The sequence below is a fragment of the Coregonus clupeaformis genome, unplaced genomic scaffold, assembly GCF_020615455.1.
Source record: "Coregonus clupeaformis isolate EN_2021a unplaced genomic scaffold, ASM2061545v1 scaf2610, whole genome shotgun sequence".
NCBI lineage: Eukaryota > Metazoa > Chordata > Actinopteri > Salmoniformes > Salmonidae > Coregonus > Coregonus clupeaformis.
In genome coordinates, this window is record NW_025536064.1 from 40,605 (window position 1) to 63,538 (window position 22,934).

The 22,934-nt window shown below is 42.1% G+C and overlaps 2 protein-coding genes across 2 annotated transcripts; both read right to left on the reverse strand.

Annotated features, from left to right (window-relative positions):
• Positions 1-7,633: 7,633 nt before the first annotated feature.
• Positions 7,634-9,661, reverse strand: LOC121553970 (GTPase IMAP family member 7-like). The gene is made up of 3 exons (XM_045219676.1): positions 9,556-9,661; positions 8,654-8,734; positions 7,634-8,501 (listed from the first exon to the last, which is right to left on the reverse strand). The coding sequence occupies exons 2-3, from the start codon at positions 8,730-8,732 to the stop codon at positions 7,723-7,725; spliced, it is 858 nt and encodes a 285-aa protein (XP_045075611.1). The 5' UTR covers positions 8,733-8,734; positions 9,556-9,661; the 3' UTR covers positions 7,634-7,722.
• A 4,792-nt stretch (positions 9,662-14,453) lies between these two features.
• On the reverse strand, positions 14,454-17,851 carry LOC121553869 (GTPase IMAP family member 7-like). Its single transcript, XM_041867259.2, has 3 exons — positions 17,836-17,851; positions 17,654-17,689; positions 14,454-15,544 (listed from the first exon to the last, which is right to left on the reverse strand). Exons 1-3 carry the CDS (start codon positions 17,849-17,851, stop codon positions 14,454-14,456), a joined length of 1,143 nt encoding a protein of 380 aa, XP_041723193.2.
• Between the last annotated feature and the right edge of the window lie 5,083 nt (positions 17,852-22,934).

Sequence of the window (22,934 nt, forward strand, 5' to 3'; positions counted from 1 at the left end):
CTTAGTCTATGATAGTGGCTAACTCTGACTTCTATTCAGTTTGGAAACAATATTGTACAATCAATCAAGCAAACATAATAATGTTCAGTTAAAACTCTGTTCAACCCCGGCTCACCCATGCTTGATCTGGAGATTGATTGTTGGACATGCAGGTCCACACTCAATCTCTCAAACATACCCAAACCCAACTCCTCTCTTCCCTCCCATCATGCTGTAATTACTCATGTTTAGTCTGAACTCTGTTCAACTCTGGCTCCGTTTTCAGGACTTTGTCTGAGGAGAGAGGCAAAAGGCAACAGTCTGGTTTCAGTCTCTGATAAGGTAGGACAGCCATGGATTAGATAAGAGCGAGGAATTCGACCCGAGGTCAGATCCCCATTTCACACACACACAAACCCAGTGAGAGGAACCAATTAAATTCTTGCCTAGCAACAGCGATGTACCCATGTTTAACCCTGGCTACGTGTTTGTCATGTTTGTGATTAACTTTGTTTATCTCATAGTTTACTGAAAAATCCTCATCAATAGCTGAACCACTTACATATCTGTTCAATCTAACCCTGGAATGTAATGAAATTCCAAGGATCTGGAAATCAGCATTTGTCCTACCACTTTTAAAAGGGGGAGATCCAACTCTTTTAAATAATTATAGGCCAATCTCAAAGCTGTCACTCCTGGCGAAAATACTTTAAACACTTGTTAGTGAACAGCTAAAATAGTTTTTATATACTAACTCTATTTAATCAATGTACCGATCAGGCTTCAGGAAGAAGCATAGCACAATTACAGCAGTCATGAAGGTTTTAAATGATATCACTGAAGCCCTTGACAAAAAACAGCACTGTGTCTCACTTTTTATTGATCTCTCTTAGGCTTTTGATACAGTTGATCATGTTATACTGAGGCAGAGATTGTTGAGTGTATGTCTTTCGGAGCATGCAGTTGCATGGTTTGCTAACTATCTGTCTGATAGAACTCAGTGCACTCAATTTTATGGGCTCATGTCTGTTAAATTGTCTGCCTGTAATGGTATGCCCCATGGCTCTGTACTTGGTCCCCTCTTATTCACTTTTTATATAAATAATTTAGACAAAAATGTGCAAAATGCGCAACTTCACGTTTATGCTGATGATACTGTTATTTACTGTTGTGCCTCTCACAAAAGCTTTCCAGAACTTGCAAACTGCTTTTTATACTGTTCAACATACCTTGTGTCAATTGAAGCTTATCCTCAATGCTGACAATTAAACTAATGATGTTTTCTAAACTAATTAATGTGCCTTAGTGCCAGGGAGACAGGACAGACAGCTGATCGTCCTCGCTGTGGCAGAGCACGTGTAACAACACCTGCACAGGATCGGTACATCCGAACATCACACCTGTGGGACCGGTACAGGATGGCAACAGCAACTGCCCGAGTTACACCAGGACCGCACAATCCTTCCATCAGTGCTCAGACTGTCCGCAACAGGCTGAGAGAGGCTGGACTAAGGGCTTGTAGGCCTGTTGTAAGGCAGGTCCTCACCAGACATCACCGGTAACAACGTCTCCTATGGGCACAAACCCACCGTCGCTGGACCAGACAGGACTAGCAAAAAGTGCTCTTCACTGACGAGTCGCAGTTTTGTCTCACCAGGGGTGATGGTCGGATTCACGTTTATCGTCGAAGGATTGAGCGTTACAACGAGGCCTGTACTCTGGAGTGGGATCGATTTGGAGGTGGAGTGTCAGTCATGGTCTGGGGCCGTGTGTCGCAGCATCATCGGACTGAGCTTGTTGTCATTGCAGGCAATCTCAACACTGTGCGTTACAGGGAAGACATTCTCCTCCCTCATGTGGTACCCTTCCTGCAGGCTCATTCTGACATGACCCTTCAGCATGACAATGCCACCAGCCATACTGCTCGTTCTGTGCGTGATTTCCTGCAAGACAGGAATGTCAGTGTTCTGCCATGGCCAGCGAAGAGCCCGGATCTCAATCCCATTGAGCACGTCTGGGACCTGTTGGATCGGAGGGTGAGGGCTAGGGCCATTCCCCACAGAAATGTCCGGAAACTCACAGGTGCCTTGGTGGAAGAGTGGGGTAACATCTCACAGCAAGAAAAATATTTAAAACTTCTCATGGAATGGCAGGAACTGTGAAGGGACCAACACACAAACACACTCATATATATTTTTTATTGTATTATTATTATTATTATTATTATTATTATATATATTTATTGTTATTATTATATATTGATGTATTTATTTGTGTGACTGTCCTTGTCTATCAGTGTTGTGTTATTTGTCATGTTTTGTGTTGACCCCAGGAAGAATATCTGCTGCCTCTGCAAAAGCTAATGGGATACAAACAAACAAACAAGTGTGTAGTGTGTGTGTGTGTGTGTGTGTGTGTGTGTGTGTGTGTGTACCTTGGCATTGACCAGTGAAGTCTTGCAGACAGAGTATCAACAGGAACAGAAACTTCAGAATCCTTCTTCTTCCTTGAGCCGTTACTACTACTGCAGCCAATCAAAAACATGGAAACAGATAATGACCTCATTACAAAATTGTGTTTGGCAAAGTTCCAACGTTTACAGATGAGGATAAACTAAATTATATATATATTTTCAGCTATTTGACTTTCAAACAATAAAACTATAAACTATAAAAAGAGTAATGATATGTGGTATAACTGTCGATAAACACACTAGATTCCCTACATCAGGTGAACATAATGTACTCATATGGTATCAAATGACGATCTAAACATGGTTATTATTCTACCGTTGCCTGGCTGCTACGTGTCAAGACCAGATAGACCAGTTAGACGTCGTGTTCCCATTAACATCACAGCTACTGTGTAAACAGACAGGAAAAGTTCAAACAATAATTAAGTGGAATCAGTATAACTGAAACCAGCGCTTAATGTGTCGGAACACAAAGCGTGCATTACTCTGCTCAGACGTTACTGACGCCAGATCTTACAACGCCTGGATAGGTATTTTACATATCAGCTAACCACATCATGTGTTTTAGCAATCTGTCAGTCAACCATTGGTTGATGCATGCAACGTCTAAGCAGTGGAACGCGACCTTAGTCAGTACTGACAGAAACCTGCAGGTGTGTCCCTCACAGCAACAACCTGCTATAAGATGGTTGTTGACCCAAGATCGGCCCCCTTGAACAAGATACAGTATACTGCACTAAACAAGGTACATGTTTCAGGTAAAAGTCTAACCATGTTTCTCCTTTCACTGTTCTACAATATTAAAACGTGTATACATACAAAACATACTGTATAGTGTTGATAATCACAAGTTTACTGGAGAACGGAGACCAAGTAGAGACTTTTGGACAAGGTGGATGATTGTATAATATAAGGCAGTTTATTCAGAGGTAAAGATATCTGTAAATAGCGTGCACGGACCCGTTCGTCAACCTCGTAGGGAGATATCCGAGAGCGCGCCCCAAAACATTGTGTGCTGACATTTTATACAATAAAATAAAGTAGGTTGATTCTAGTAGTTCTGATCTTCCGATTGGTCCTGATGAGTTGGTCGAGGTCATCTCCATTGCATTGGCTCTGAGTCGGGTTCTCTGTCTTCAGATGTTCAGCCTAAGAGAAGGGGTTTTTTGTGTGTGTGTGCTTAACAATGATGATGTGTGTGTATGTGTGTGTATGTGTGTGTATGTGTGTGTGTGTGTATGTGTGTGTGTATGTGTGTGTGTATGTGTGTGTGTGTGTGTATGTGTGTGTGTGTGTGTGTATGTGTGTGTGTGTGTGTGTGTGTGTATGTGTGTATGTGTGTGTGTGTATGTGTGTATGTTTAACAATGATGATTGTGTGTGTGTGTGTATGTGTGTGTGTGTGGGGGGGTGTGTGTATGTCCTCAGAGCAATAACTCGTGAGTTTGGGAGAACTTGAGAGACCTATGGCGTGGGTGTTGTCCATAGCCACCTGCTGATAAGGCCGACAAGATAGAAGTCTTTGTGCATTGTATTAAGTCCAAAGGCCCCAACACAAGATGGGTTATGCACAAGATTTTAGTCAGACCAAGCTATAACATAATATATTTACCACGACAATAGCATAATGTGATTGTTAACAGCTACATATTGTTTTGACATTTTGATGGTAAGTGATGTAATCATATGATTATTTATGCGTAAATGTTAACAGACCTGGTATCAATAAAATGTCTACTTTATATTGTGCGACAGTTATTCAAATACTGTAGAGTAGATTGTTGTACAAAATTTTATTAGTAAGGTAGTTAAGTTGAATACTCACTTGTAGTGTGGTTGCACAGATCTGTTAATTCTTGTTCCCTGTTGTCACTGAGAGAGCTGAAGCACTGCACCTTACATTCTGTTTAGTTTCATTTTCCCAGCATCTAGTCATTTCAAGCCAATGAGAGAGTGTTGCTAGGCAAACATTATTCTACTCAGGATAGGCAGAGTCTGAATTGTGATTGGGTGTCGCTGTTTAACCTTGGCTGCTTGCCAGAATCAGAAGCTAGGCCACATCTATGGGTAAAATGAAATGTGTTGGACACATAGACATCTCCTTCTGGGGGGGAATAAAGGTTAAAAATGGAATAACAAATGAAACTGCATTTTCAAATGTAGCTATATACTGTAGTTGTAACTTTATAGTTGCCTAGCCTGGTCCCAGATCTGTTTGTGCTCTTTCCAACTCCACAGAGTACCACAGTATGTGTCATAATACCCATAAAACCTAGCTGTCAAACAGGGAAATGGTTCCTATCGTTTTTCCACCATTTAATTTTTCCCATAGAGGATTTTAGAAACACTTTACTTGACACCCAGCATCATAATACATTATGACATGGTCATAATCATGTCATAATATGTCATAACAGCTGACATAACTTGTCATAACCTGTCATAATATTGTGATGTCATTACATATATTTAGACCTGTTGTGACATAACTTGCATTATTTTATGGCTGGTTATGACACCTACATAAGAAACAAAGAGTATATACATGAAGTGTAGAACAAGATCAATTCATTTAATTATAGTCTTGTTGACAATATGGAAAAATCATACAACACTGGATACAACTGTCACCGTTTCATTTATATAAAACACTTTTATGAAGACTACTTAAGGATGGCTAACTGCTAAATAATATTTTTATAGATTATTATTATTATTATTATAGAATTATTCAAGACACAATCAAATTAGAAATGTAGAAATGTCTTGCTCAACTAGGCTTCCTGCATAATGGCGGGCGGCCGCCAGCAGGCTCAACAGAATCTCCGTCCACAACTAGGGGAGGATCCTGCCGGGAGGATCAGCCCCCAAAGATATTCAGAATTATGAGTGTTTTGCTTCAGAATCTCTATATAAAAACTTGGTAACTTCCTGTGGTATCCTGCTCTCTCTGAAATCTAAATCATACAAGTCTGCATGCTGTTGTTTCAGACCTGGGTCTCTGTCTTTCGTTCACACAGGATGGAACAGCTATACAGATACTTTACTTGCCTGATACACCACCTGCATGATACACCGCCTGCATGATATACCGCCTGCATGATACACCGCCTGGGTCTTCTACCTCTCTCCACCTTTCCTCCATTTTCTCTGTGTGTTTATTGTAAGTGTATAAACAAATATTTTTGAAGTAATCTTTGTGATAAGCTAATGTATCTTGGCAAAAACTGTATGTAAAATAGAAAATGGAACATGTTCATATTTTGTGATATTTTCACTAGGTTCAATGTAAGTAAAAAAGGCAATTAGCAAGATAATTTTAGTCATCAATCTATAACGTGCCTTGGATTGAAACCAGCCAGTATGTCTATAGAGTGTGATCATTCACCATGATTGTCCTACTAAAGGCTCCACCACTACAGCCTTTCTTAAACTAGTTTGTGCCAGGGACCAGCAAGGCCTTCTTCCTCTGGGGACCACTTCGGTAATAAATGATTGACAATCACTTTTTCTTCTTATTTATTCCCAATAGTTTATCCTCTAGAACTGGGGACAAGCTGTGATGCCCCGTAAACATCGTGACGTATTTTATTACGCCATAAGTTTTGCCCCGCTACTGAACCGACAAGCGTAGTGTTTGTAATGCAAGATAGAAATCGCATTTATTTTTGGGAGATTGACAAAATATGACATGTTTTGTATAGTTACTTTTTCTTTAACTTGTTTCTCTAACTTTATAGCAAGTCAAGTTATCTTGCTGTGCAGAGCAGCTAGCTAGCTAAAAGCTAGGCTAGGTTGAAGAAACCACTGTAGATAGAGACCTCCACCTAATAATTATTATAATGAACAAACGTCATTACCATCACAATTAATTTAAACGGGAGGCAACAGGCATACAATATCATTGACTTAGCAGCCAATGTGTATTATTTAACATTACTATTAAAATAGTACTTACTTATAGGAATGGGGTCATTGTTTACAAGTTGCTAGCATAAAGCCATCACATGAAAACCACATGTGACTAGTTTCAGGAAACTAGGCGTATGTCGCGGGTCACTTCACAGGAGAGCCATTTGAACGTAAACCTTTTTTTTACATCTTTTTATTTATTATCAAAATGTGTTTTTGGGCAGAAATGCCTTCTGGAACATGTGAACTTTCATGTGCCTTAATAACAAACTTGGATGCCATCTGTAAATACGAATAAAATGTTAAATTACGAGCCAAGTTGGTTTAGCCAAAGAAAAAGACAGCAACCTTCCCGCTAGCCATGATTGGCTGAGATAATGAGTGGGCTGGACATGCCAAGAGATGAGTTCGGATTGGTCTGCCATATAGTGCGCTTCTGTCTATTTCAGCTGCTCAGTATGTGTAGGTAATCCTGTCTAATGCAGCTTTTTTTTAAACGTATCACGTAGTAAAACTGCGGAAGTGTTGCTCTCCACACTTTCTAGAGGACTGAGTTTTGAAATCAGTGGAATTAGAGTATGATAGCTAAGGAGATGGAGAACACACCGGCGCAAGGTAACGGAGTGCTTATGGGTAATGGGAACAAGGCTTGAGTCTATTCATTATGTAGCCACTGCTTTCCCTGGCGACAATCAGATTGTGAAGGGAAGTAATCCTTGAATTTGAGAAGATGTGATCCCATCTATTTATGCATGTGATCCATATCCACATCACCCTGGTCATGTGATCCATATCCACATCACCCTGGTCATGTGATCCATATCCACACCACCCTGGTCATGTGATCCATATCCACACCACCCTCGCCATGTGATCCATATCCACATCACTGCCATTTAATACTATGTATCCCCACTAAATACATACACTACCATTTAATACATACTATATATCCCCACTAAATACATACAGTACCATTTAATGCATACTATATATCCCCACTAAATACATACACTACCATTTAATACATACTATATATCCCCACTAAATACACCTCCACTAAAATAAACATGGTCAACACCGTTCAGAAACGGTCCTGATTTGAGTTGAGGAACGTTGTAACTATGGTGATGAGAGGGTGATTGTGTACAGTGCAGCAGGAGTTTTGTGTTAACATTTTCCGCGGTCACACCCTGCCAGGGCCATCCTGCCACACGGCTCTATAATCATATAGAATATAGCATATATAGCATATTTATAACATTGCAAATGGTTTTGAAAGAACTGTTTAATCATTCAGTAAGTACCGTTGCCATATGTAGTGAAACGTTAAGACCAACTGAACGCACCCCTGGTGTTTTAAACGCCTAGCATCTCCTTAGTGCATTCAAACCCTTGGCTGAGGCCTGCGGTTATACCTGCTGCCACCAATACTGGTGACGCATAAAACATCCCTAGTCCTGTTGTAGCTAGACTGCCGTACGCTGCCAGTTTACAGTAAAACATCATCTCCTCTCTGATCTTTCTCTGAGTCTCTTCATAGTCAGCACTGGTGTAGTGTTTCCCTCCATTGTACTCCACCATCTCCTCTATCTTCTCCAGCAGCTCTGTAACCTGAGTGTTGTCTCTTCTCTTGTCATTGATTAGGGAGTGATATCTGCCCCCACAGCTGGTGACAAGCCGCCGTAGCTCTGGGCTCTGTGTCAGAAACTCCTCCACTGATTTCCCCTCCAGTTGATCTCCATGAGTGAACAGTAAAATGGTGTACATTGAGGCATCTTCTCCAAAGTTCTCCTGGATCCACTTCACAGTGTTCCTCTCCTCCTCTGTGAACCTCCCCAGTCTGATCACCAGCAGGAAGGCGTGAGGTCCTGGGACTGACATATAGAAGGCCTTTTCTAATTCACCTTTCATCTCTGCTTTAGACATTGTTGTGTCATAGAGTCCCGGGGTGTCGATGACATCAATCTTCCTCCCATCCACCACTCCACTCTGTTTCTCACAATTTGCAGTCACAGACACTGGAGAAGCCTCCACGTTAAACACCTCTCTCCCCAGGATGGTGTTTCCTGTTGCACTCTTCCCTGATCCAGTCTTTCCCACCAGAACTATCCTGAGGTCAGAGGACTGGCCTGAATCTGTGTTAACAGACAAGAAGTGCTTGAGTTGATAGCGAGTGTCTTGATACAAGGCTACTGAAAACTGTGTGTGTGTGTGTGTGTGTGTGTGTGTGTGTGTGTGTGTGTGTGTGTGTGTGTGTGTGTGTGTGTGTGTGTGTGTGTGTGTGTACCTTGGCATTGACCAGTAAAGGATTGCAGACAGAGTGTCAACAAGAACAAAGTCCTCCGAGTCGTCCCTCTTCGTTCCATCTCTGTTACAATGGCCAATCAAAAACATGGAAACAGACGATGACCTCATTACAAATAAACAAAGTCCACGTATTTTTGGCCGAGTTCCAATTTTTGCAAATGAGGATCAATTAAACTGGAATTTCTTCTCAGCTATTTGACTTTCAAACAATCTAAACTATAAAGAGAGTAATGCTATGTGGTATAACTGTAGCGGTAACAATCCTAGATGTGTGGGGACTATAAAGAGAGTAATGCTATGTGGTATAACTGTAGCGGTAACAATCCTAGATGTGTGGGGACTATAAAGAGAGTAATGCTATGTGGTATAACTGTAGAGGTAACAATCCTAGATGTGTGGGGACTATATCTCGTGGAAGGTATGAATAGATTCATCAAAATAATTTTTTTAATGAAAATATGTCAATCATTATTTGAATATGTTAGTAATACATTGTATAAAAGTAATAACGCCCTCGAAGCCGGTGTTTGGAGGATATATTGGCACCGTGGTACAACATCTAACAACACCCGTGACAATAACACCGGCTTGTCAGGCATTATCACTTAATTATATATTTTTTCTCAGCAATTTGTCTTTCAAAAAATCTAAACTATAAAAATAGTAATGATATGTGATATAACTGTCGATAAACACAGTACAGGTCAACATAATGTACCCATAAGATGTATCAAAATCAAATTACATTCTAAGCATGGTTATTTATGCATGAAGGTCAACATACCTGGTATCAATGAAATGTTTACTTCATGTTGTGCTATAGTTGTTAAACTGTAGATTGTTGTACATTTAATTAGTAAGGCAGTTAAGTTGAATACTCACCTTTAGTGCAGTTGTACTGATCTGTTAAGTGTTGTCCCCTGTTGTGACTGTGAGAGCCTATATTCAGAGTTAGGTTTTGTTTTCCATGTAACTAGTCATTTATAGCCAATGAAAGAGTGTTGCTAGGCAAAAATAATTATATTCAGGACAGGCAGAGGCTTAATTCTGATTGGGTGTTGCTGTAATCAACCTCCTCCTGACAAATTAACTTTGGCTGTCTGCCCAGAATCAGAAGGTAGGCCACATCTCTGAGTAAAATGAAATGTGTCGTGACACCTTTAGGGGAAAAGGTATATGATTGTTGTTGTTTTTTCAGCATTTTAAAATGTAACTATGTATTTGCCTAGCCTGGTCCCAGATCTGTTTGTGCTCTTTCCAACTCCATTGATCACTATCAAGCCATGACAATGAGTGACAAGTAGTTGGAATGATAGCACAAACAGACTGGAACTCAGGCTGATAGTTGCCTAGGTCTTCTAATGTAATCGTTGTACATCATTTAATTAGTAAAGTAGTTAAGTTGAATACTCACCATTAGTGTAGTTGCAAGAATCTGTTAATTGTTGTCGCCTGCTGAGAGGTGAAGCTATTAGCTGGACCTTACAGGTAACTGCCAAATGAAAGGAAACACCAACATAATGTGTCTTAATAGGGCGTTGGGCCACCACGAGACGCCAGAACTGAGTCAATGCGCCTTGCCATATATTCTACAACTGTCACATCTATTAGAGGGATGTGACACCATTCTTCCACTAGAAGACACCACCTTCAGGGGAAAAAGGTTGAATAAAATAAAAATGCATTTTGAAATTGAAGTATAAAGTTGCCTAGCCTGGTCCCAGATCTGTTTGTACTCTTTTCCAACTACTGCTCAGTGGCACCCTCAGCAGGGTCTGAAATAAACTTTTTGGGACCCCGCTCAGGCATTTATTTTACTCCAGGTGCGTTAGGTTAGCTCAGTCTCTACCAGTGGATATCAACCAGGGCTCTGTCCCTGCAGTAGGCCTCCACCAGTGGATATCAACCAGGGCTCTGTCCCTGCAGTAGGCCTCCACCAGTGGATATCAACCAGGGCTCTGTCCCTGCAGTAGGCCTCCACCAGTGGATATCAACCAGGGCTCTGTCCCTGCAGTAGGCCTCCACCAGTGGATATCAACCAGGGCTCTGTCCCTGCAGTAGACCTCCACCAGTGGATATCAACCAGGGCTCTGTCCCTGCAGTAGGCCTCCACCAGTGGATATCAACCAGGGCTCTGTCCCTGCAGTAGGCCTCCACCAGTGGATATCAACCAGGGCTCTGTCCCTGCCGTAGGCCTCCACCAGGGCTGATAGGACCCCTGGGGGTACTTTCCAAAGGGGGTAAAAAAAGGTTGAGCAACACTGGCCTTCTCATCTAGTGTTGTGTTCAAGGTCACCACTAGAGAGACCCATCAGACCAGAGTGTGTTGTGTTCAATGTCACCACTAGAGGGACCCATCAGACCAAATAGGGAAAAAGAGCCAAAGAACATTGCTGAGTTCAGTTGTTATAAAGTATTTATTACAAACTCCTCACAATAGCTTGCATATATTTTAGTACATATTTTTGTTGATTCTTCATCCGAATATTAATCTTTAGTTGCATTCCCCTCCCTATCAGAAGTCATTGGCAGTGGATACAATCAGTGAAATACATCCTGCTGCCAAACCTAATGATATCGTTACTGATGTTTTCGGCAACTCAACTGGTGACACAAGCACTGCTGTTCCAGCGATTAAAAAACAAGTTCCTGCCTTTGCTACGGATCTCCCTAACTTTCTCCAACTGTCTGTTCTTAGGCTCTCTGAGCTTCCTGGTACTGTACATCTCACTGGTGTAGTACTGTCCTCCATCATCACATTTACATTTTAGTCATTTAGCAGACGCTCTTATCCAGAGCAACTTACAGTTAGTGAGTGCATACATTTTCATACTGGCCCCCCGTGGGAAACGAACCCACAACCCTGGCGTTGCAAGCGCCATGCTCTACCAACTGAGCTACAGAGGATCCATCTCCTCTATCATCTCACTGGTGTAGTCCTGTCCTCCATTCCCCTCCACCATCTCCTCTATCATCTCACTGGTGTAGTACTGTCCTCCATTCCCCTCCACCATCTCCTCTATGATCTCACTGGTGTAGTACTGTCCTCCATTCCCCTCCACCATCTCCTCTATCATCTCACTGGTGTAGTACTGTCCTCCATTCCCCTCCACCATCTCCTCTATGATCTCACTGGTGTAGTCCTGACCTCCATTCCCCTCCACCATCTCCTCTATGATCTCACTGGTGTAGTACTGTCCTCCATTCCCCTCCACCATCTCCTCTATCACCTCACTGGTGTAGTACTGTCCTCCATTCCCCTCCACCATCTCCTCTATCATCTCACTGGTGTAGTCCTGACCTCCATTCCCCTCCACCATCTCCTCTATGATCTCACTGGTGTAGTACTGTCCTCCATTCCCCTCCACCATCTCCTCTATGATCTCACTGGTGTAGTACTGTCCTCCATTCCCCTCCACCATCTCCTCTATCACCTCACTGGTGTAGTACTGTCCTCCATTCCCCTCCACCATCTCCTCTATCATCTCACTGGTGTAGTACTGTCCTCCATTCCCCTCCACCATCTCCTCTATCATCTCACTGGTGTAGTACTGTCCTCCATTCCCCTCCACCATCTCCTCTATCATCTCACTGGTGTAGTACTGTCCTCCATTCCACTCCACCATCTCCTCTGTCTTCCTCAGCAGCTCTGTGACCTGAGAGTGGTCTTTCCAATGCAAGGCGTTGGTTTTGGTTCACATTTTCTTTTATAATTGTGAGAAATTAAGAGAAATTCTAGAATAGTATATTTTGAGGCTTCTTCTCCAAAGTTCTCCTGGATCCACTTCACAGTGTTCCTCTCCTCCTCTGTGGACCTCGTCAGTCTGATGACCAGCAGGAACGTGTCCTGGCTTGTCTATACATCTATCTCACTCTTCATCACCTTTTCAGCGAGTGTTGTGTCAAAGAGACCAGGGTCCGGTTTCCCAAAAGGCTCCGTTCATCGTTAGAACCTTCGTAGGAGCATCGTTAAATCTCTGAGCTGTTTCCCAAAACCATCGTTACTAAAGTTGAAAACTCTTGAAAACACTCGTTATTGACCGACTGCCTCAGACCACTCGTAGGACAGCTAAGTACGTCATTAGATGCTTTTTTTTAGCGCTTCCTCATCACTTTATAGACAGAAAATCTCTGCTAAACACAAAATCAAGATGTTTATCTGTGTTTCTGAGACTGCCTATAATTTCAGAACAAATATGACAGTGACGACAAATACAAAGTTTCCCATTTCTTGCATAACAAGCGAAGGATATAAAGATGCTTCCAATTAAAACAGAGGTGTTCCATCTCAGCAGATGATCTGTCTATCTGGTCTAAATCACTGATATAGGTCCCCTCCACCCTCTGAGGATATGTAGAAAGAAGAAACCTGGATTCACTAAATACTTTTTAGAGTTACCTTAGAGTACAGGTAAATTTGGTTTGTACACAGTCATATGATACATGGTATAGAAAAGTACAATCTGAGGTGAGTACATGGGGAACTATATCTCTGCAGATGATCTGTCTCTCTGGTCTAAATCACTGATACAGGTCCCCTCCACCCTCTGATGGTATGGATAACTAGTCATTATGTCTCCAGAGAAACCTAGAGTCAAATAAAGGTCCTATTTCTCAAATTACTATAGGCAGAATTATGTGTTTTGGTTTGAACTTGAATTTTTAAAATTCCACATTGATACAGAAACACTAAACAATGATTTAGATTTGTTAAGAACAAGTTGAAGTACAAACTCATGAAAAATGTGAAGAATTGAATAAATCACGTTTGGGATATGATCACAAATATACCTCTGGAATTAATAATAATATGCCATTTAGCAGACGCTTTTATCCAAAGAGACTTACAGTCATGTGTGCATACATTTTTTTTTGTTTTGTGTATGGATGGTCCCGGGGATCGAACCCACTACCTTGGCGTTACAAGCGCCGTGCTCTACCAGCTGAGCTACAGAGAATTCAAATGACCCCAGTCGGTATCTTGAGGCTGTAACTCTGCCACCATCCTCTTTGGATGCCATGTACTGAGAAACAGATATCTCTAGCTTAAACAGGAAGATGTTTATGGGGATTTTGCATTCTTATGCTAAATAGATAATACAAAATAAATGTGTGAAGCTTGAATTCAATATGCATCCATTCCCCCTGTCACAAAGGGATTTATAGCTGATTTAAGATGAAATCGTCAACCCTGTTACGGTCAACCCTGTTACAGTCAACCCTGTTACGGTCAGCCCTGAACGGTCAACCCTGTCACGGTCAACCCTGTTACGGTCAACCCAGTTACGGTCAACCCTGTTACTTTATTTGGCACTTAATAGGCACTTTGAATGTTAAAATTAGGTTAAAATTTCAAGTTACACTTCTCAAAAGGGACCAAATTGGTAGAACTACCCAATTACAGTTTGAAGTCATCAAGATTTAATTAATGAATTAATTGACAAATGTAAAATACATACAAAGTTGCCTTACAATACATATATAAAAATTCATACAGGATTAAAAACACAATAGTCTACTGACATATTTCCATATTTCCATGTACATTAGAAGTTTACCTCTTTAACCCTTTTTGAATCACAAATAGATTAATTAAAAAAATTTAAAAAAATGTTTGATCTGATATATTCTTTTTAATCACCTACAGTCTACATGTTATTATTGATCACTTAATATGTTTATTAATTCATCGAGGACCATAATGCTCAACATTAATATTGTAAGTATTCTACTAGCTTCTGAATACAGTAGCTAATTTCCATCTGTGGTACTACTGCTTTTTACTGTCTTCTCTTCTTTACCAAAATAGCAATAGCTGCTATACCTCCTACAGCTCCCCCAACCAACAGAACTGGTCCTGCTACCACGGCCACTGCTGCTCCAGCAGCAACAAATACTGTAGTCCCAGCTACTACTGCCCCAGCAGCTGCTGCTGAAGTTAAACCTATCGCAATATTTTCTCTTTGCTGTCTCCTCCTTTCTTCCTCCTGTATCTCCTCCTCCTCCGTTCTCCTCCTCTCCTCCTCCTCCTCCCTTCTCCTCCTCTCCTCTTCCTCCCTTCTCCTCCTCTCCTCCTCCTCCCTTCTCCTCTCTTCCTCCTCCCTTCTCCTCCTCTCTTCCTCCTCCCTCCTCCTCTCCTCCTCCTCCCTTCTCCTCCTCTCCTCCTCCTCCCTTCTCCTCATCTCCTCCTCCTCCCTTCTCCTCCTCTCTTTCTCCATCTCCTGTTTTTTTCTCTCCTCCTCTTCTCTCAGTTTCCTCTGAACCTCCTGGTACATCTCATTGGTGTAGTGCTCTCCTCCATTCATCTCCACCATCTCTTCTATCTTCCTCAGCAGCTGAGTGACCTGAACACGATCATCCCTCTGATCATTATTGAGACAATGGTACCTTCCCCAACAACTTTGGATCAGTTCCTGAAGTGCAACACAAGGATTTAGACACTCTTCAACTGTTTTCCCCTTCAACTGATCTTTACCAGTGAACAGAATGATGGTGTACTTTGAGGCTTCTTCTCCAAAGTTCTCCTGGATCCACTTCACAGTGTTCCTCTCCTCCTCTGTGAATCTCACCCCCAGTCTGATCACCAGCAGGAAGGCATGAGGTCCTGGGACTGACATATAGAAGGCCTTTTCTATTTCACTTTTCATCTCTGCTTTAGACATTGTTGTGTCATAGAGCCCCGGGGTGTCGATTACATCAATCTTCCTCCCACCCACCACTCCACTCTGTTTCTCACACTGTGCAGTTACAGACTCAAAAGCGACCTCTGCTGTAAAGGCATCTTTCCACAGGATGGTGTTTCCTGTTGAACTCTTCCCTGCTCCAGTTCTACCCACCAGAACTATCCTCAGATCAGCCGGCTGCTCTGAATCTGTGGAAATACAAACTGTAATGCAGTTTCATCATTATCACTTACTAAAGTCATTCAATTAGATTCACAGGGACCATATTCAGCTTACAGCAACAGTGAAGCCTAGCTATTGCATCACTAGTTTTATTTATCCAATACAACTGTTATCTTTCCTGCATGGCTGTCATTCTCAACGGGATAGGGTGATGCAACACCTATTGGTGTGGATCTTTCACCTAGGTATACTCCATCGGCAGAACCTATAATGAAAATGTTTGTCCTAGTATCTTTGCAACATTGATTCAAGGATTACATAGTTTACTCTGAACCATGTATTATTTATGAGAGAATAAGGGGATCTGGATTTCTGTACATTGGTTGGCTTGGTGATGCTGTGCATACAGTGGGGAAAAAAAGTATTTAGTCAGCCACCAATTGTGCAAGTTCTCCCACTTAAAAAGATGAGAGAGGCCAGTAATTTTCATCATAGGTACACGTCAACTATGACAGACAAAATGAGAAAAAAAAATCCAGAAAATCACATTGTAGGATTTTTTATGAATTTATTTGCAAATTATGGTGGAAAATAAGTATTTGGTCAATAACAAAAGTTTCTCAATACTTTGTTATATACCCTTTGTTGGCAATGACACAGGTCAAACGTTTTATGTAAGTCTTCACAAGGTTTTCACACACTGTTGCTGGTATTTTGGCCCATTCCTCCATGCAGATCTCCTCTAGAGCAGTGATGTTTTGGGGCTGTCGCTGGGCAACACGGACTTTCAACTCCCTCCAAAGATTTTCTATGGGGTTGAGATCTGGAGACTGGCTAGGCCACTCCAGGACCTTGAAATGCTTCTTACGAAGCCACTCCTTCGTTGCCCGGGCGGTGTGTTTGGGATCATTGTCATGCTGAAAGACCCAGCCACGTTTCATCTTCAATGCCCTTGCTGATGGAAGGAGGTTTTCACTCAAAATCTCACGATACATGGCCCCATTCATTCTTTCCTTTACACGGATCAGTCGTCCTGGTCCCTTTGCAGAAAAACAGCCCCAAAGCATGATGTTTCCACCCCCATGCTTCACAGTAGGTATGGTGTTCTTTGGATGCAACTCAGCATTCTTTGTCCTCCAAACACGACGAGTTGAGTTTTTACCAAAAAGTTATATTTTGGATTCATCTGACCATATGACATTCTCCCAATCCTCTTCTGGATCATCCAAATGCACTCTAGCAAACTTCAGACGGGCCTGGACATGTACTGGCTTAAGCAGGGGGACACGTCTGGCACTGCAGGATTTGAGTCCCTGGCGGCGTAGTATGTTACTGATGGTAGGCTTTGTTACTTTGGTCCCAGCTCTCTGCAGGTCATTCACCAGGTCCCCCCGTGTGGTTCTGGGATTTTTGCTCACCGTTCTTGTGATAATTTTGACCCCACGGGGTGAGATCTTGCGTGGAGCCCCAGGTCGAGGGAGATTATCAGTGGTCTTGTATGTCTTCCATTTCCTAATAATTGCTCCCACAGTTGATTTCTTCAAACCAAGCTGCTTACCTATTGCAGATTCAGTCTTCCCAGCCTGGTGCAGGTCTACAATTTTGTTTCTGGTGTCCTTTGACAGCTCTTTGGTCTTGGCCATAGTGGAGTTTGGAGTGTGACTGTTTGAGGTTGTGGACAGGTGTCTTTTATACTGATAACAAGTTCAAACAGGTGCCATTAATACAGGTAACGAGTGGAGGACAGAGGAGCCTCTTAAAGAAGAAGTTACAGGTCTGTGAGAGCCAGAAATCTTGCTTGTTTGTAGGTGACCAAATACTTATTTTCCACCATCATTTGCAAATAAATTCATAAGAAATCCTACAATGTGATTTTCTGGAGAAAAAAATGTCTCAATTTGTCTGTCATAGTTGACGTGTACCTATGATGAAAATTACAGGCCTCTCTCATCTTTTTAAGTGGGAGAACTTGCACAATTGGTGGCTGACTAAATACTTTTTTCCCCCCACTGTATGTATACTGTATGCTCTAGTATAAAAAAGGTTATCCATTCGCTGTTTGACAACACAGGGAATTGGGGTTTATTCATTCTCTGACCATCTGTCTGACCATAAAGGAATCGAGCCATACTCACCGAAGTCTGATGTCTCTTCCTCCTTTAGTAGAGGAGCTGTAGCAGACATAAAACAATACATGTCAGGTTCAGAGACGCCTCCTGACAGCTGTTCAGTTGTTCTTATATAATGGAACTTTTCTAAATGTTTTCGTAAATCACATCATATGTTATATGTTATAAAGCTGTTATTAAGTACTCACTATGCTTATCTGCCATACTGGTTTTTTTTTCTATCTCACGTTTGAGGACTGACGTTCATCCCACGAAAGGTAATTCAGCTCTCTTCTCCGCCTCACAGATGTCCAGGTGAAGCTGAATGCTTCAGTCTCTTGCCTTTTAGAAGGAGGATTGTGTTGTGGGAGGAACACGTGGGTTTCTTCCCAAATGGCACCCTATTCCCTTTATAGTGCACTAGGGCCCTGGTCGAAAGTAGTGCACAATAAAGGGAATATGATGCCATTTGTGACACGTCCCTCCTGAGCCGATGTCTACCCTTCTTTCTCTTTAGATACCTATCTTGTCTTTTACCATCGCTGCATGGAATGTATTTTGCTGTTGTTTTGACGCCATCAACATGTCTAAGCATGTTTCCTAACAGGGAAAGAGAAACTGTAGATACCTGACATGATTATAACAGATTAAAACAGTCCCATAAGCTCAATAGCATGGTGACTATAATATTATATTTGTCCCATTCCACACTTGAAGTGTGTACTTGTGGGACTTGGAATGTGTTTGTTGCATATCCCAACTCCCCCTAAGACACCTGCAGAGAGTGGGGTCATAGCCATGGTCAGCCATTCTTCTGGCTTTCCTGAAGGAATTGGGTTTAGTGCCTTGGAGCAGAATGTTCTGTTTTCTCTTTTCCAAACTGGTTGAATGGCTATCTTTACCCTGTAGGCACCTGCAACTTACCACAGGTGAGATAAATTGCACATTAAACGAGAATCACTTGCCTCCAACCAAATTAATTTGAATTCTGAATATTTCAGTCCAGGTCATTTATTGACTTTGAAGTGAAAAATCTCTATTTGAGTTTAGATAGTTTTTTTTGTGGTCCTGTGCAGTTGTTAATCAAAAAAATACATGTGTGAATACCGAAAGGTTTTTTCAATTTCAACTTGTTTAGCAAAGATATTGAATCGTGCAAGGGTGCCAATATTAATGACAGCAACTGTAATTGCACTGTTATTATGATTTTGTTACAGAAGTAGCAAGAACTCCAATCATTCCAATCATTCACCCTGATGGTCCTACTAAAGGTTCCACTAGTACATATCTTACTGCAGATGGTGCTCTGTAGCTGACATGAGCAAGAGGAACTTAAGAATGTTTTTTTTTTTTTCATCATCATCATCATCATCATCAGACTTTTTCATATATTTTTACTGAAAGCCTGAAGCATCATGGTCCCAGATCTGTTTGTTCTCTTTCCACCTCCATTGATCACTATCAAGCCATGACAATGAGTGACAATGAGTTGGAATGATAGCACAAACAGACTGACACTCAGGCTCATAGTTGCCTAGGTCTTCTAATGTAATTGTTTTATTCATAAAAATCTAATCTAATCACATTTTATTTGTACAACTGGTGTAGATTTTACCGTGAAATGCTTGCTTACAAGCATTTCCCGACGATGCAGAGTTTTAAAATAATAATAAAATAAAATACACAAGAATGGGACTATATACAGGAGGTACCAGTACCAGATCACTGTGCAGCTATATACAGGGAGTACCAGTACCAGATCACTGTGCAGCTATATACAGGGAGTACCAGTACCAGATCACTGGGAGCTATATACAGGGAGTACCAGTACCAGATCACTGTGGAGCTATATACAGGGAGTACCAGTACCAGATCACTGTGGAGCTATATACAGGGAGTACCAGTACCAGATCACTGTGGAGCTATATACAGGGAGTACCAGTACCAGATCACTGTGGAGCTATATACAGGGAGTACCAGTACCAGATCACTGTGGAGCTATATACAGGGAGTACCAGTACCAGATCACTCTGCAGCTATATACAGGGACAGTGGTGGAAAAAGTACCCAATTGTCATACTTGAGTAAAAGTAAAGATACGTTAATAGAAAATGACTCAAGTAAAAGTGAAAGTCACCCAGTAAAATGCTACTTGAGTAAAAGTCTAAAAGTATTTGTTTTTAAATATACTTAAGTATCAAAAGTCAATGTAATTGATCAAATGTACTTAAGTATCAAAAGTAAAAGTATAAATCATTTCAAATTCCTTATATTAAGCAAACCAGACGGCACCATTTTCTTGTTTTTTAAATTTACGGATAGCCAGGGGCACACTCCAATACTCAGACATAATTTACAAATGAAGCATTTGTGGTTAGTGAATCCACCAGATCAGGTAGTAGGGATGACCAGGGATGTTCTCTTGATAAGTGTGTGAATTGGACCATTTTCCTGTCCTGCTAAGCACTCAAAATGTGACGAATACTTTTGGGTGTCAGAGAAAATTTATGGAGTAAAAAGTACATTATTTTCTTCAGGAATGTAGTGAAGTAAATGTAAAAATAGTAAAGTAAAGTACATATACCAAAAAAAGTACTTAAGTAGTACTTGAAAGTATTTTTACTCAAGTACTTTACACCACTGTACACGGAGTACTAGTACAAGATCAATGTGCAGCTATATGCAGTGCCTTCAGAAATAATTCAGACCCCTTGACTTTTTTCACATTTTGTTAGGTTACAGCCTTATTCTAAAATGTATTAAATCTTTTTTTCCCCTCATCAATCTACACACAATACCCTATAATGATAAAGCAAAAACAGGTTTTTAGAAATGTACTCAGTACTTTGTTGAAGCACCTTTGGCAGCGATTACAGCCTGAGTCTTCTTGGGTATGACGCTACAAGCTTGGCACACCTGTATTTGGAAAGTTTCTCCCATTCTTCTCTGCAGATCCTCTCAAGCTCTGTCAGGTTGGATGGGGACCGTTGCTGCACATCTATGTTCAGGTCTCTCCAGAGATGTTAGATCGGGTTCAAGTACAGGCTCTGGCTGGGCCACTCAAGGACATTCAGAGACTTGTCCCGAAGCCACTCCTGCGTTGTCTTGGCTGTGTGCTTAGGGTCATTGTCCTGTTGGAAGGTGAACCTTCACCCCAGTCTGAGGTCCTGAGCGCTCTGGAGTAGGTTTTCATAATGGATCGCTCTTTACTTTGCTCCGTTCATCTTTGCCTCGATCCTGACTAGTCTCCCAGTCCCTGCTTCTGAAAAACATCCCCACAGCATGATGCTACCACCACCATGCTTCACCGTAGGGATGGTACCAGGTTTCCTCCAGACATGACGCTTGGCATGCAGGCCAAATAGTTCAATCTTGGTTTCATCAGACCATGGGGGGAGGGGGGTGAGTGTGTTCTAAGATAACTTTGTGATTATTAAGAGGCTTATAGAACTTATATTAAGAGGTCCTCTCCATCTCTCCTCTCTTAGTGTGTCCTGTGGGTATATCTACCCTCTATATCTATCCTCTCTCCATCTGTCCTCTCTTAGTGTGTCCTGTGGGTATCTCTACCCTCTATATCCATCCTCTCCATCTCTCCTCTCTTAGTGTGTCCTGTGGATATCTCTCCTCTATATCTATCCTCTCTCCATCTCTCCTCTCTTAGTGTGTCCTGTGGATATCTCTCCTCTATATCTATCCTCTCTCCATCTCTCCTCTCTTAGTGTGTCCTGTGGGTATCTCTCCTCTATATCCATCCTCTCCGTCTCTCCTCTAATAGTGTGTCCTGTGGGTATCTACCCTCTATATCTATCCTCTCCATCTCTCCTCTCTTAGTGTCCTGTGGGTATCTCTACCCTCTATATCCATCCTCTCCATCTCTCCTCTCTTAGTGTGTCCTGTGGGTATCTCTCCTCTATATCTATCCTCTCTCCATCTCTCCTCTCTTAGTGTGTCCTGTGGGTATCTCTCCTCTATATCCATCCTCTCCATCTCTCCTCTCTTAGTGTGTCCTGTGGGTATCTCTACCCTCTATATCTATCCTCTCCATCTCTCCTCTCTTAGTGTGTCCTGTGGGTATCTCTACCCTCTATATCCATCCTCTCCATCTCTCCTCTCTTAGTGTGTCCTGTGGGTATCTCTCCTCTATATCTATCCTCTCTCCATCTCTCCTCTCTTAGTGTGTCCTGTGGGTATCTCTCCTCTATATCCATCCTCTCTCCATCTGTCCTCTCTTAGTGTGTCCTGTGGGTATCTCTCCTCTATATCCATCCTCTCCATCTCTACTTATCTCAGTTCTAATCTCTTCACTGCCCCTGTGAACCACTGCCCTGATTGCAATGTTGAGTAACATACACCTACCTTACTTTCATGCTCAACACCTGGCCTTGCTTGCCAGCAAGGCTTTTGCCCACACACACACACACATGCACACACGCACAAACACACACACACACACTCACACAGACTCATACAAACACACACACTCACAAAGAAAGGGCTGTGTCCCAGATCAGGGTTAGGTTCCCTCTAAATGGTAGTCTGTCAGGATCAGAGACATAAGGATCAGAGACATGAGGGTCAGAGACATGATGGTCAGAGACATGAGGGTCAGAGACATGAGGGTCAGAGACATGAGGGTCAGAGACATGAGGGTCAGAGACATGAGGGTCAGAGACATGAGGATTAGAGACATGAGGATTAGAGACATGAGGGTCAGAGACATGAGGGTCAGAGACATGAGGGTCAGAGACATGAGGGTCAGAGACATGAGGATTAGAGACATGAGGGTCAGAGACATGAGGGTCAGAGACATGAGGGTCAGAGACATGAGGATTAGAGACATGAGGGTCAGAGACATGAGGGTCAGAGACATGAGGATCAGAGACATGAGGGTCAGAGACATGAGGGTCAGAGACATGAGGATCAGAGACATGAGGGTCAGAGACATGAGGATTAGAGACATGAGGGTCAGAGACATGAGGGTCATAGACATGAGGGTCAGAGACATGAGGATCAGAGACATGAGGATTAGAGACATGAGGGTCAGAGACATGAGGATCAGAGACATGAGGATTAGAGACATGAGGGTCAGAGACATGAGGGTCAGAGACATGAGGATCAGAGACATGAGGATTAGAGACATGAGGGTCAGAGACATGAGGATTAGAGACATGAGGGTCAGAGACATGAGGGTCAGAGACATGAGGGTCAGAGACATGAGGATCAGAGACATGGGGGTCAGAGACATGGGGTCAGAGAGGGCAAAGGTATTGAGAGGGCTAAGAGATTACAGTGAATATAGCATACA